General features: G+C 31.8%; 1 protein-coding gene across 1 annotated transcript; it reads left to right on the top strand.

Annotated features, from left to right (window-relative positions):
- The first annotated feature begins 337 nt into the window (after positions 1 to 337).
- Positions 338 to 2351, top strand: LOC132803095 (protein FAR1-RELATED SEQUENCE 5-like). Its single transcript, XM_060815333.1, has 2 exons — positions 338 to 382; positions 1251 to 2351. Exons 1-2 carry the CDS (start codon positions 338 to 340, stop codon positions 2349 to 2351), a joined length of 1146 nt encoding a protein of 381 aa, XP_060671316.1.
- Positions 2352 to 15207: the final 12856 nt, after the last annotated feature.

The raw sequence follows: 15207 nt of genomic DNA, 5'->3' as shown, positions 1-15207 counted from the left end.
CTTCCATCCTTTCCCTGTGGCATTAATGATTAATAGAATGTTATATAAATTATAAGTAGTCAGTAAGTGTGATTTGGAAGTGGATTAAAATGTATTATTATATGGAAATTAATAATGACCATATGTTGATTTTATTATCTTAGATGGCGACGTGAATGATTTACAGTATGAAGCAAATAATCATCATGCTAGTGATGTAGAAATATCCTTGATGTCATGTTCGAATGACGTTGAAGAGTTTACATTCCCCAAGTGTCGGAAAACTTAAAACCAAGGGTTGGACAAGAGTTTCTATTGATAGATGAGGCACCTGAGTTTTACATTAAGTATTCAAAAAATGCGGGATTTAGTGTTCGTAGCAATTCCAGTAAGAGACGTAAAGGTACCAATGAAGTTATAAGGAAAGAATTCGTTTGTTATAAAGAAGGAGAATCTTCTAAAAAGGGCGGTAAGAACAAAAGGTGTTGGGGGATAACAAGAGATAATTGTAAGGCAAAACTAGCCGTGGTTATGTTCAAAATGGAGAAATATGTCATTAGTGTATTTGTTGAAGAACACAGTCATCCATTATCAAGACCTAAAAAAGTACATTTATTGAGGTCACATCGTAATGTGTCTGAAGCTAAATAATCACTAACACAGCAGTTTTCAGCAACAAACGTGCCAACTCACTAACAAATAAGTATTTTTGAATTTGAAGTTGGGGGTATAGAGAATATTGGGTGTACGAAGAAGGATATTTATAACTATGAAGCCAAGTTGCGTAATGAAATGTGAGGACAAGATGCAGAACTATTGAAGGAATATTTCCTAATAGAGCAAGAAAGGGATCCATTATTTATGTTTGAAATAGATGTAGATGATGATTGCAAATTAAAGCTTTGTTTTTGGGCTGATTCGATTTGTAAAAGAGCTTATGGATGTTTTGGTGATGTAGTGTTATTTGATACAACTTACAACACTAATCAGTATGGTATGATATTTGCACCTTTGGTTGGGGTTAACAATCATGGTCAAACAGTGATATTTACATGTACATTCTTAAGCGATGAAAGAACTGAATCTTTTGTTTGATTGTTTGAGCTATTAAAGAAGAGCATGCCTGCAAACACCCCAAGGATGATTATCACTGATCAAGATCCTGTAATGACAAAGGCTGTAGCTCAGAGTTTACCAAATACAATCCATATGTATTGTAGTTGGCACATACTTGAGAAGTTTTCTATATATTTAAATGCAATCACTTATAGGAATTTTTACAGGACTTCCAACACTGCATTTGGGAATCAGAATGTCCGGAAGAGTTTGAAAGAAAATGGGCTTCTATCATCAAAAAGGCGAACCTATATGACAATGAATGGTTAAAGTCAGTATTTGAATTACGTTCAAGATGGGTGCCAGCAAATGTTAATCATGTATTTTCAGTTGGAATGTCAAGTAGCCAACGTACAGAAAGCTTTCATGCATTTTTCAAGAGGTACTTTTCGAAGAAAAATTTATTGATAGATTTTATACTTCGATTTAATAGGGCACTTGCACATCAACGTCACGAAGACTTAAGTACTAATCATGTTGATATTAATGAAAAGCTTATTTTGAAACTACCATTGGAAATGGAAAAGCAAATGGTTGAGATATACACACGCAAGATTTTTTATGAGTTTCAAGATGAGTTGTGGCATAGCGTAGTAACAATGTCACAAATTGTTAGTGAAAATGATACACATAAAATGTATACGTTCCAGATTTGTTCAAATGGAGGTGTTCTAAGGGTTCAAGAAATTGGTTATGATAAAGTTTTGGACTATGCATTGTATAGCTGTAAAAAGTTTGAGAGTGAAGGGATTCCATGTAGACATATTTTGGCATTTTTGCAACTCTTTGGTAATATTCCTCTGCCAAATCAATATATAATGAAAATGTGGATTAGAATTGCAAAATCTCAAATAATATACGACAAGGAAAGTGTAGAGATAACTGGAAAAAATGGTCCAATGTTAACGTGGCGAAGTAAACTGTTCAAACTTTTCTCAAAATTCGTTGATAACATCATGTCAAATGAAGAGGCAGCTGTAATTGTGAATGATGCTTTGCAAAGTTTGCTTTACAAGTTTAAATCCGTAGCTGGTAGCACAAAGAGTGGAGGCATTTCTGAAAAAGGTAGTAATGTTAATAACACAACTTTGAAAGACCCATCTCAAGTGAGGACAAAAGGATGTGGTAGACGATTAAAAGGGGAGAAAGAGAAAGCAACAAATGCTACTAAGTATAGAGGTCGACGTTGCAATGGATGTGGAAAACTTGACCAAGCGCACGACAGAAGAAATTGTCCAATCCTTAACAATCGGTAAGACAAAAGAAACTATATTATTTATTGATTTTAAAAAAACTATATTATTTATTGATTTTATGCAATTGGAACAATCACATCATATACAAACTATTATGGTTTCTATGTAGGTCCTCACAACAAGAGAATATTCGTCAACAAGGATAGGAATTTGAATCTGACGCTGACCAGTTTTAATTCTACAGGTATAAAACTAGGTTATAACTACTGTATGCTTGTTAAATATCTTGTCCCTGATGCCTATTCGAAAGTAGTCCTTATATTCTTCAATGTTTTATTATGCAGGGATGCATTAGCAGCTTAAGGGATGACCCCTGCATGTGGGTTACCAGGCCTGCAAAACTGACACGGAAATAATTGTTTTTTTAGTTTGGTGTCGTTGTCTTAGCGGTCAAATACCAAGAATTATAATAATTTTTTCAATATTGAAAAGGACTAAACCAACGCTATTGACTTGTAAACGTGTCGGCTTTGGACCCCCAATTTATTTTTAGACAAAATAATTACATTAAAATTTTTTTTTCCTTGTTTCCCCTCAACATTGTAATTTCGTTTGATGCTTGTAAACTTTTTTACTAATTTTGGACAATAATTTCATAGGAATTTAAAGAAAGTTTGCAAAATCAATAACAAATTAAGCAAAATACAAAAATAAATTCACCATGCTAGATATTGGCCCAACGCCAACATTATGTTAACTCTACCACGTTGGCTTATGACATTGTTTTTTATTTCATTAATTTTTGTTTCTTTCCCCTCACCATTGTAATTTAGTTTGATGCTTGTAAAGTTTTTGACTGATTTAGGACCACATAATTACACATGAATTTAAACAAATTTTGTAAAATCATATAATACATGAAAAAAGTAAAAAATAAAAATGTAATTTTTAAAAAGGGCCAACGCCGATGCTACTGTAATGACCACTCGTTGGCTTAGGCCCCCTATATTAGGATTTTTGTTTTTTTATTGTTTCGCCATTGTAATTTCGTTTTATGCTTGTAAATTTTTCGACTGATTTTGGTCAAAATAAGTACACATGAATTTAAACAAAACTTTCAAAATCATATAAAAATGGAAAAAAGCTTTAAAAAATTCATAATATTTAAATGAGGAACAACGCCAATGTTACGGTAATGCTAGAACATCGGTTTAGTCCCATGCCTACGCTACGTTAACGAGTCCACGTAGTTTTCGACTCCTGTTTTTAGTTTGATTATTTTCACTTATTTACCCTCATCATTGTAATTTTGTTTGATACTTGTAAATTTATGTATGGATTTTGGGCAAAATAATTAATGAGGGATTCACACACAGTTTGCAAAATCATGTAAAAAGTAAAGCAAGAATAAAAAGAAACGCAGAATGTTAAATAAGGGGACAACATCGACGCTACGTTAACGAGTCCACGTCATTTTAGGATCCTATTTTTCGTTTATTTCCCCTCATCATTGTAATTTCGTTTGATGCTTGTAAATTTTTGCACTGATTTTGGACAAAATAATTACTAAGGAATTTAAACAAAGTTTGCAAAATAATGTAAAAAATAATGCCAAAATAAAGAGAAATAAGATTGTTAATTAATGGTCCAACGCCAACGCTACGTTAACGAGTCCACATCGTTGTAGGCTCCTGTTTTTCGTTTGATTGTTTTCTCTTATTTCTCCTCACCATTGTAAATTAGTTTGATGCTTGTAAATTTTTCTACGGATTTTGGGCAAAATAATTTTTGAGGAATTTAAACCAAGTTTGCAAAATAATGTAAAAAATAAAGCAAGAATAAAAATAAATCAAAATGTTAAATAATGGTCCAATGTCGATGCTACGTTAATGAGTCCACGTTGTTTTCGGCTCCTGTTTTTCGTTTGATTATTTTCGCTTATTTACCCTCACCATTGTAATTTCGTTTGATGCTTGTAAATTTTTTTACGAATTTTGGGAAAAATAATTAATGAGGAATTTAGACACAGTTTGCAAAATCATGTAAAAGATAAAGCAAAAATAAAAAGAAATTCAGAATGTTAAATAATGGGACAACGCCGACACTACGTTGACGAGTCCACATCGTTTTAGGATCCCGTTTTTCGTTTGATTATTTTCTTTTATTTCCTCTCACCATTGTAATTCTGTTTGATGCTTGTAAATTTTTGCACCGATTTTGGACAAAATAATTACTGAGGAATTTAAACAAAATTTGCAAAATAATGTAAAAAATAAAGCCAGAATAAAAAGAAATTAGATTGTTAATTAATGGTCCAAAGCCGACACTACGTTGACGAGTCCACGTCGTTGTAGGCTCCTATTTTTCGTTTGATTGTTTTCTCTTATTTCCCCTCATCATTGTAAATTAGTTTGATGCTTGTAAATTTTTCTACGAATTTTGGGCAAAATAATTACTGACGAATTTAAACCAAGTTTGCAAAATAATGTAAAAAATAAAGCAAGAATAAAAAGATATCAGAATGTTAAATAATGGGACAACACTGACGCTATGTTGACGAGTCCATGTCATTTTAGGATCTTGTTTTTCATTTGATTATTTTCTCTTATTTCCCCTCACCATTGTAATTTTGTTTGACGCATGTAAATTTTTCCACCGATGGACAAAATAATGACATAGGAATTTAAACACAATTTACAAAATCATGTAAAAAAATAAAGCAAGAATAGAAAGAAATTGAGATTGTTATATAATGGGGCAACGCCGATGCTACATTGACGCTTCCTTGTCATCTTAGGGCCCTGTTTTTCGTTTTATTATTTTCTCTTATTTCTTTTGATGCTTGTAAACTTTTCTACGGATTTTGGGTAAAATAATTATGGAGGAATTTAAACAATATTTGCAAAATAATGTAAAAAATAAAGCAAGAATAAAAAGAAATCAGAATATTAAATAATGGTCCAACGTCGACGCTACGTTGACGAGTCCTCATCGTTTTAGGCTGCTGTTTTTTGTTTGATTGTTTTTTTTTTATTTCCCCTCACCATTGTAAATTAGTTTGATGCTTGTAAATTTTTTTACGGATTTTGGGAAAAATACTTACTGAGGAATTTTAACAAAGTTTGTAAAATATTGTGAAAAATAAAGCAAGAATAAAAAGAAATCAGAATGTGGTCCAATGCCGACGCTACATTAACTAGTCCATGTCGTTTTAGGCTTCTGTTTTTCGTTTAAGTGTTTTCTCTTATTTCCCCTCACCATTGTAATTTCGTTTGATGCTTGTAAATTTTTCCACCAATTTTGGACAAAACAATGACATAGGAATTTAAACACAATTTGCAAAATCATGTAAAAAATAAAGCAAGAATAGAAAGAAATTGAGATTGTTATATAATGGGGCAGCACCGATGCTACATTGACATTTCCTCATCGTCTTAGGGCCCTATTTTTTGATTTTTTATATTCTCTTATTTTTTTGACGCTTGTCACTTTTTCTATGGATTTTGGCAAAATAATTACTGAGGAATTTAAATAAAGTTTGCAAAATCATGTAAAAATTAAAGCAAGAATAAAATGCAATTCAGAATGTTATAAAATGCTCCAACGTCGACATTACATTTACGCTTACATGTCATCCTAGGTCCCTGTTTTTCATTTGATTATTTTCTCTTATTTCCCCTCACCATTGTAATTTCGTTTGATGCTTGTAAACTTTTTTACGGATTTTGGATGAACTCATTACATAGGTATTTAAAATCCTTGTGATTTATAATGAGTTTGTATCGTTTATTTAAATGGTGTGGGGAAACAAGAAAAAACATATCAAAATAAAAAGGTGTCATAAGCCGACGCTACAGGGTCAAGTTAGCGTCGGCTTTGTCTCAATTTTTTAACATGTTGCAATTTTTTTTCCTTTGTTAATTAATTTGTATCTTTTGTTTAAAATCTATTATAACTTCTCGATAGATTACTCATTAGCCTTCGCACTTATAACTTCCATGGATTTTGTAAATTTTGGTAATTGTTTTTGACAACATAATGACAAAAGATTTTAAACAAAGTATACAAAATCATTAAGAAAAAAAAATTAACCCTATTTACAAATTGAAAGATACACCTAAACCGTCGCTACGGACATGAAATAGTGTCTGCTTAGGCCCTTTTTTTAGGATGATTTATTTTCAATTGTTTTCCCTCACCATTGTAATTTGTTTTGATATTTGTAAATATTTCTACTAATTTTGGATGAAATAATTACATAGGAATTCAGACAAAGTTTGCAAAATCATATAAAAAATAAGGAAAATATAAAACGAAATTCACAATTTTTTAAAAAAGGTCCAATGCCGACGCTATGGTCACAACCACGCATTGGCTTAGTCCTAATTTTTTAGGATGATTTATTTTTGAATGTGTACCCTCACCATTGTAATTTCGTTTGATGCTTGTAAGTATTTCTACTGGGAAAATGGCGACGCTACGGTCAAAACCACAGGTTGGCTTAGGGAGTTTCTTTTTTTTTTTTTGTGTTTTTATCTCATTTTTCTCCACTGTTACTTTCCCTTGATGCTTATAAACACACGATAAAAAATCATTAAAAAAAAAGTTTACAAAAAATCAATCAATTAATTTTGCTTCAAAGCCGAAGCTATGGACATTAAAAAGAGTTGGCTTTAGCCTTTTTTAAATTAATGAATTTGTTGGAAAATTTTTAATTTTTTTTATAATTTTCTAACTGTTGTTTAAATTCCTTTGTAACGGATGTATTCGTATTATTTTAAAGCAACACAAAAATTATTCAAAAGGCACAACATAAATTATTTTACAAGCGACGACCTTTCTAACATCCTGAAAATAGAAAGAGATGAAAAGAAATGAAGGAAATAAGCATCAAGCTTGAACAGCTATGCCTTATTTATGGTACGGTAGCATAACTACCTCACCCTAGTTTTACGCATCCATAAAGTCTACAGCTCAACACGCACCTTATAATTAGGGAATCAAATTAGGCCTTACACGTTAGTAACACCCTTTCATGGTCCGATGTACTCGCATCTTTTTGTATCTAGGTAATCATATCCATTGTCATAATTACCCCCCAATTGTGATAAATGAAAATAATCCTTGAAAATCGTAACGCTACATCCAATAGAAATTACAATACTGAAGATTAAGAAGAGACAATTAATTAAAATCCTTATGCTTTTTTATGCGTTTGGATCTTTTGTTTAAAATCCTTTGTAATTTTTTTGTCCCAAATCATAAGACATATTTACACGTAGTAAAGGAAATTACAACAGAGAAGAATAACATGAAAAATGAAAAGTAATAAATTTCCACGCTAGTAAGCCGATGCGGTTACATCCCGTAACTTCGGCTTGGTCCCTTGTTTTGCAACACTTTGAATGCTTATTAAAATTTAGTTTGATTTTTTCATATGATTTTACAAACTTTTTTTGAATTCTTTTGTAATTATTTCGTCCAAAATCAGTCGAATAATTTACAAGCATCAAATGAATTACAATGGTGAGGGAAAACAATAAAAAAAAAATCAAAATAAAAAGATGCTATACACCGACAATGTAGAATCACCGTAGCGTCGGCGTTGCCTAATTTTTAAACATGTTGAAAACCTTACTAATGATGTTGGACAAATTGTTTAAATTCCTTTGTACTTATTTTGTCCAATATCAGTAGAACAAAGTGACAAGCATCATTAAAAATTACAATGGTGAGCGGAAACAAAGAAAAAAAAAACCATAAAAGGGCCTAAACCGCCGCAGACTAATAACTGTAGCATTGGCTTTGTCCTAACCCCTACCTAAGCCAACGCTATGGACATGTATCAGTGTTGGCTTTGGCCCATTTTTTTTTTTCTTCTTACTATTTTATTGTTATTCATCATTATTGTAATTTCCAATGATCTTGTAATTTTTTTTAATTATTTTAGAAAGCTTAATGACAAAGGATTTTGCACAACATATACACAATTATTAACAAAATTAAAACCCTATTTACATAATCAATGGCAATTAGAACATGCACCCACGCCAATGTTGTGGACATGTAGTTACATCGGTTTTTGTTATATTTTCATTTTGGAATTGCCACTGATGAGGTATTAAGAAAGTTGAGAATCCTCCTCGTCGAGGCATCGATTCTGATAAGGACAAGCTCATCATGATTCTCGGAACAGCTTTTAGAACCGAGAATTCGACAGGGTCGAAGGGATTTTGGTGGGTAGCAGTGCGGAGATGAAGCCAGAAATAGAGGTAATGAAGGAAGATTTGTCTATTACAGAAAAAAAAAGGGATTTTCAGATAAGGTTCAATAGGAGATGAATTTGAAAGGCGTGAATGAGAGAGCAAAAAAAGTCAAGGAACGTTATGCAAAGGTTCTTGAAAGGTTAATAACGGAGTCCAAGACTTCTTAGTATCATTATAATGAGTAGTTGACACAGTAAATGAAAAGATAGTGGATAAAAAAAATGCACCTAATAATATTGCTTGCCATTTTCCTTGATTTGCTCAGAAACCCAAATATCATGTCCCATCTAAGCACACACGTCTAGTATCATCTGTTACTAAACGCCTCAAACAAACGTGCATGTCTGTCCTTGGAGGTAAATAGCATATTTGGGATGAGAATGAAACCCTATGTTCTGATTTTGGGTATTTTTTTTATATCTAGATGGAACGATCTAGACGACATTAAAAGATTGTAATTTCCAATGGTGAAGGATAACAAGGAAAACAAATAAGTAAAAAACAATTTCCAAAGTCGACGCTATACCATGTCCATAGCATCGAATTTGGTGAATTTGATAAAAATTCTTATTTTTCCATAAATTATGAACTTGTTTTAATGCTTTTGTAATTGTTGTGTAAGACTGTATGTGATAATTAATAGCAAACTCAATGCGTTGGTGATACAATCTGATATATTGCGTCAACATTTAAGTTTTTCTGTCAAACATTTATTACTTAGATTTATTTACTTTTCCAAAACTGGCAAGTTTAGATGTGTGCACTTGGATGGGACATGATATTAGGGTCCTAAGCAAATATTTTCGCTGACTGTGTCAACAAAAGAGACAAAATGTAGGAAAATATGCAAACGTTTAAAAAGTCGATCAGTAAATGTCAACGTTAATGAAAATATGTAGTGTCGGCTTAGTAATTTATGATTTTTTTTCTAGTGTACTATTCCTTCTTATCCATCATTGTTGTAATTAGAATTGATGTTGAACATTTTTTTAAGGATTTAGAAAAAAATTCAAAATTTAGGAAATATTCAAACTTTTCAAAAAGGGAACAAATAAACACCGACGTTAATTAAAAATGTAGCGTTGGCTTAGTACTTTTATTATTATTTTTTCAATGTAATAGTCCTTTTTATCCATCACTATTGTAATTAGAATTGATATTGAACATTTTTTTAAGGGTTTAGATAAAGATTCAAAATTTAGGAAAATATTCAAAATTTTCAAAAATGGAACAGATAAGCGCCGACATTAATAAAAAATGTAGCGTCGGCTTAGTACTTTTATTTTTTTATTTTTAATGTAATAGTCCTTCTTATCCATCACTATTGTAATTAGAATTGATATTGAACATTTTTTTAAGGGTTCAAACTTTTCAAAAATGGAACAGCTAAATGCCGACATTAATTAAAAAATGTAGCGTCGGCTTAGTACTTTTTTTTTTTTTTTTAATGTAGTAGTCCTTCTTATCCATCACTATTGTAATAAGAATTGATCTTAAACATTTTTTTTAATGATTTAGATAAAAATTCAAAATTTAGGAAAATATTTAAACTTTTAAAAAATGGAACAGCTAAACGCCAACGTTAATTAAAAAATGTAGCGTTAGCTTAGTACTTTTAATATTATTATTTTTTAAATGTGATAGTCCTTATCCATCACTATTTTAATAAGAATTGATATTGAACATGTTTTTTAAGGGTTTAGATAAAGATTCAAAATTTAGTAAAATGTTCAAACTTTTCAAAAAAGGAACAGCTAAACGCCGACGTTAATTAAAAAATGTAGCGTCGGCTTAGTATTTTTATTTATTTTTTTAATTTAATAGTCCTCCTTATCCATCACTATTGTAATTAGAATTGATATTGAACATTTTTTTTAACGATTTAGATAAAAATTCAAAATTGAGGAAAATATTCAAACTTTTCAAGAATGGAACAAATAAACACCGACGGTAATGAAACTATGTGGCTTAGTACTTTTATTATTATTATTTTTTAATGCGATAGTCCTTCTTATCCATCACTATTGTAATTAGCACTGATCTTGAACATTTTTTTTTTTTACTAATTTAGGCAAAATAATGACGAAGGATTTTACACCAAAGTTTCAAAGTTTAAGGAAAAATAAACGCCGACGCTATGAGCAGGGTGCAGCGTTGGCGTTTATCAAAATTTTTTTTTTTTTTTTAAATATCTTGTTCCATTTTTATCAATCACTAATGTAATTTGCATTGATCTTGTAAACTTTTTTAATGATATTAACAAAATAATTATGAGGGAGTTTACACACAAGATACCTATTCATTATGCACAGGTGAAACTTATCATAATATGCACATTGTTCAAAAGTGGACCAAATAAATGCCAACGCTATATGGATGTATTAGCGTCGGCATTTCTCCCTTCTTTTTTCTTCCCAATCTTACTTATCCATCACTTTTGTAAGTTGCATTTAGGCGAAGTCGAACAGGATCCTGATTGGATAGTGGAAGTGGAATTACAGACCTAGTTCAAAGACGTGGACATGGGAGTGAAAAAGGCCAATGAGAGATATGAGAACCTTCTGGAACAAGTAAAAACGCATTTCGTGTATTGTACAATCCCTACTTTTTAGCAGAAGTACAATTACAGCGAGGTGGATTTTGAAAATAATTGGAGCCAATACTACCTCATTAGCCCAATTATTTTCATACTACAACTTACTGTAATTGTACTTCTGCTACACAATGGAGATTGTATAATCCACGAAACTCTTTTTTACAATTGGTCCAGATGCTTCTTATATCGTTCATTGGCCTTTTTCTCTCCCTCGTCCACCTCTTTGAATCGAGTCTCAAACTTAACTTTCGTTATCCGATCAACTTTCGGTTCTAAAGGTTCATGTCCGCATCTCTAACAACTTGATTCACTATGACCCTGTCGAAATCGTCATCCTAAAAGCTGTTCTAAGACTATTTATGCTAGGAAAGAGACTACAAAAATTTGAACGCCACATTACCATCGCTTCAACCCCTTGGTTGATTGATTGCAATATAAGTTTTACCGTTAATTAGAGTAGTTGACACAGTAAGTAAAAATATTGTTGCTCAAAAAAACTTGCCTACTTAATTATTAAAATGTAAACATTAAAGAAACCCTAGGATGGAAAATGTGTCCACTTCATTAATATTAATGACACTTACTATTCTTTGCCCATTGATCTCCTCAGAAGTGAAAAGAACTTGTCCCATCCAAACGCACATTGCTTATAACATAAATGTTAAATTGTAAATTTTTGTGAACCGTACCAGTTTGACCACTATGTAGAATAATTGACACAATTTTTGAAAACATCAGTTGATCGTAAAAATAACAAAATTTCCAAAAAAAATCGAAATAAAAAAAAATACCAAAGCCAACCCTGTTGACATGTTATAGCATCGGCTTAGGCCTCATGTATTTTTTTTTCCTTATTATAGTTAATGATTTTAAAACCAACGTGATATCAAATAAATATTTCTAATGATTTTAGAACAAATAATTACCAATTATTTTAAACACAAGTTAAATAAATCATACAGAAAAAAATAACAAAATTTCCAAAAAAATTCAAAGAAAAAAAATAATAATACCAAAGCCAACGCTATTGACATGTTATAGCGTCGGCTTAGGCCTCATGTATTTTTTTCCCTTGTTATAGTTAATGATTTTAAAATCAACATGATGTCAAATAAATATTTCTAATGATTTTAGAATACATAATTAGAAATGATTTCAAACACAAGTTAAATAAATCATACAGAAAAAATAACAAAATTTCCAAAAAAATCGAACAAAAATAAATAATACCAAAGCCAATGTTGTTGACATGTTATAGCGTCGGCTTAGGCCTTATGTATTTTTTTTCCCTTGTCATAGTTAATAATTTTAAAACCAATGTGATGTCAAATAAATATTTCTAATGATTTTAGAATAAATAATTACCAATAATTTTAAACACAAGTAAAATAAATCATACAGGAAAAATAACAAAATTTCCAAAAAATCGAACAAAAATAAATAATACCAAAGCCAACACTGTTGACATATTATAGCGTCCGCTTAGGCCTCATGTATTTTTTTTTCCTTGTTATAGTTAATGATTTTAAAACCAATGTGATGTCAAGTAAATATTTCTAATGATTTTAGAATAAATAATTACCAATGATTTTAAACACAAGTTAAATAAATCATACAAAAAAAAATACCAAAATTTCCAAAAATATTTGAACAATAAAAAAATAACACCAAAGCCAACGCTGTTTCCATGTATTAGTGTCGGCTTAGGCCTCTTGAAATATTTTTTTATTTTCCTTGTTATCCTGTATTTATTACAAATATTTTAAACATAATTTACAAAAATAATTTTAAAAATTACCAAATTTAACAAAAAACCAAACGCTGGAAGAACCAACCCACGTCTTCTTATATTAGATGTATTTATTTATTTATTTATTTTTGTTTGTACTCATCTTCTTCTTTTAGGTTTCTTGAACCCACCACCGTCATATTGTCGAAGCAGATGCTAGTTCCATGCGTAGCTGTATGCTTCCTTAAATATTTGATGTTTAAATTTTATTTAGGCGCATTTTCCGATCACTGATCTTTTAACAGTCACCGGTACAGCAACGCTGTTTCTTCTTATGTTCTCGTTGCCGTCTATGGACGCTTCTACATTCTTCATTCATATTGTCTGCCGTTAAGTATACTTATGGATCCGGGTGCTGAACATGCCCTCCCCGCTACTGATGATGATGGAACAGCATCAAATGAAATTGCTGGACCCAATCCTACATTCAAATCATGCAAACAAAGAGAACCTACAAGGATGCAACGTATGAGGACGGATGAGCAACCTCAATATAGTGATTTCAAAGTTGTAATTAACGGTGCGGCCGTGCACATGAACAACTTGGAGGGGTGGGTAGTTAGAAGTACGATACCAATTTCTTTCTGTGCGGAGAGACGTGCCTGAAGACCTGAAAAACAGCTTATGGGAATCGTTAAAGGTAATACATGTAAAGTTTATTTGTAACTTGCTGCTATGCCCCCAGGCCTTCCCTTCTGCCCCAAGACTTGAACCCAGAATCCACTGGCTAGGCTGTGGTGCTCTAACCACTGACCTCCCACTCGAGTCTCTTTGTAACTGAGTTATGAATTTGTATTGCTCATTCTATATCTATATGAACCCTTGAAGTTTTTTCTTGTGTAATTTGCAGAAATCTTCCAATAAAGATGGGAGTTGGAAGAAACAAACTATCATAGATTGTGCTATGAAATGGAGGATATTCAAGAGTGATATGTATGTAAAATTTGTTAGACCATATTTGGACACACCTGAAGTGTAGAAGCATCGACCACAAGGATATGATTTTATAATCCAAGAAGTTTGGGATGAGTTTGTAAGTCAGAGGTTGACCGACGGCTACCAGGCACTTTTGTCTTCGCATAAGCAAAATGTTTAGTTATCCATATAAATACAAATAAACTTCAATTTTTACTAGAATATTTAACTTATTGGATGTGTGTCAACTTTTTGTAGAAAAAAAGTAAAAAAAATTTCTAAATGACGTTAATTAAACAAGTATCCGCATCGAATGGGTGCATTGGGATATGCGAGATTGGAAGTTCTCATGGTATGGAATAAAATTACGTTAGTTTTGAAGTTCTCATGGTATGGAATAAAATTACATTAGTTTTGAAGTTCATGTCTTATTGATTTTAATCACAAGTGGAATTAATTTTTTTTCAATATTCATAGCAAAATGAAAGATGCACCCAAGATTACATAGGCCAAGAGGACCTATGGACTCGGGCACATATGGGAAAAGATGGAAAATTTCCAAATGAAGATGTTGAACATATAGTGGAAACGATTGTAAGTTATTTTATTCATGATACAATTGTTTGAAATTAATTACGTATGCCTAAACGAGAAGCATTATTGTTGTTGACATGCAGTGAAATTATATTATTTTCTTGTAGGATGGCCTTAAGGACAAAGCCAATATAGGGAAAATTAAGTCCTCCCCTCCGGATGATATCCTTACACAAGTATTGGGGATCGAGGAGACTAAAGGGAGGCTTAGGGGTCGAGGCAAACATTATACCATGTCCAATTTTTTTAACATCCATAAGCCACGTCCCAAAAAAGTAAATAGGTCCGACGAAATTCATAACCTACAGTTGATGATCAATGGTCTATTGGAGGTCGTTCAACAGAATCCCAACGTTGATAAGCTCAATAAATTAGCAGAGGCATGTGGTTTTAGCCTTGAATCGCAGCCTCAAACACATGAGGAGCAGTCTTCATCCAATGAGGCATCAACACATGACGACGATGTGATACATGACGAGGATCATAACGAGGATGTGATACATGACAATGATGTTGGCAATCGGTCGATGCCATCACATCATGGCCTTAATGCTCCTACTATCCATCCATCACAAAAGACAACTTCAGAGGTTTTTTGACAAATCATAAATAAGTTAACTTTAAATTTACATTGATATATAATTTTCCTAATTTTATTTTCACTGCTTAAAAATATTGACCTTGCATATGTTATTGTCACCTCCATGTGAAGTGTACAATTAGATATGTGCTAATTAGTTTGTAACATTGTTTGTT

Source organism: Ziziphus jujuba, chromosome 3 (assembly GCF_031755915.1).
Source record: "Ziziphus jujuba cultivar Dongzao chromosome 3, ASM3175591v1".
NCBI lineage: Eukaryota > Viridiplantae > Streptophyta > Magnoliopsida > Rosales > Rhamnaceae > Ziziphus > Ziziphus jujuba.
This window is presented reverse-complemented; position numbering and strand designations above follow the sequence as displayed.